The sequence below is a fragment of the Sinocyclocheilus grahami genome, unplaced genomic scaffold, assembly GCF_001515645.1.
Source record: "Sinocyclocheilus grahami isolate Dianchi unplaced genomic scaffold, SAMN03320097.WGS_v1.1 scaffold11878.1, whole genome shotgun sequence".
NCBI classification, from domain to species: Eukaryota; Metazoa; Chordata; class Actinopteri; order Cypriniformes; family Cyprinidae; genus Sinocyclocheilus; species Sinocyclocheilus grahami.
Window position 1 is genome coordinate 5,452 of NW_015514095.1, and position 874 is coordinate 6,325.

At 44.2% G+C, this 874-nt stretch overlaps 1 protein-coding gene across 1 annotated transcript; it reads right to left on the minus strand.

The window, feature by feature from the left end:
- Positions 1-6: 6 nt before the first annotated feature.
- LOC107578767 (WD repeat, SAM and U-box domain-containing protein 1-like) lies at positions 7-797 on the minus strand. The gene is made up of 2 exons (XM_016264687.1): positions 317-797; positions 7-238 (listed from the first exon to the last, which is right to left on the minus strand). The coding sequence occupies exons 1-2, from the start codon at positions 423-425 to the stop codon at positions 87-89; spliced, it is 261 nt and encodes an 86-aa protein (XP_016120173.1). The 5' UTR covers positions 426-797; the 3' UTR covers positions 7-86.
- Between the last annotated feature and the right edge of the window lie 77 nt (positions 798-874).

Sequence of the window (874 nt, forward strand, 5' to 3'; positions counted from 1 at the left end):
TGCTAAATGTCAGTCTGATCTCAAATCAGTGCCATGGTGATCCAGTTCTAGAGAGACTTCTGTTCTGGGCTCATTATAATCTGAAATCACTGACAAGTGGTCCATCGTAAAATGGCCATTTTGAGAGTACGGTTGGGTGTCAGAAGTGTGGTCTGCAGGGGCAGGTTGGTCATAGGGCTGGTGCGGCTCTTCGTGTTGATCCAGCTCTCAATGGCCTCCCTTTCATACGAGTAGCCGTCTGCAGGCGGAAAAAAAAGAAGAAAATGTTTCAACTCAAAAAACAAAATCTGCAGGTAAACAGCCCTCAGACACTCACCGGCAGCGATCACTGGGTCCTTCATGATCTCACGTGTGATTGGACAGAGGTACTCGTCAGGAGTGCAGTTAGAGACCGGTGCCATTTTCAACTCCTCGATCTTCTTCATGACTTTACTCCGCAGGCCCAGAGAGTCTGAGAGAGCACAAGAACACTTCAGCACCACCCAAACACATCCAATCACAGAAAAGTGGGACCCTCCAGAACGGGTATCAATACATCTGTGCTAACAGAACAGGGGTGGTTTGGTCTTCAAATTCAGTAGTGTCCCACTCTTTCTGTAAATGCTGGGAAGAAACTGGAACTAATGTAGACTTAATGAGCGAGTGTCCTCATAGGATGATGATAACGGCCAACTATCATGTTAGCAAGCGCCCTGCAAATCAACTTGAATGGATGTAACTGGTGAAAATAGACTTATTGAAAGTGAACAGCTACTGTATACCTCTGGGACATTACAAAATTCTGTCGCATATGAATCAAATTTAACATTAAAATAATGTAGAATTTGAAATGCTGATCTGTGTTCAACAAACACTTAAATTGAACTGCTCAGTT

What these genes read in the sequence shown, in the direction of transcription:
- LOC107578767 (XM_016264687.1), bottom strand. Translation starts at nt 425, where the DNA reads ATGAAGAAGATCGAGGAGTTGAAAATGGCACCGGTCTCTAACTGCACT. An exon ending in GGACCCAGTGATCGCTGCCG is followed by an intron (nt 239 to 316) that starts GTGAGTGTCTGA and finishes TTCCGCCTGCAG; the next exon opens with ACGGCTACTCGTATGAAAGG.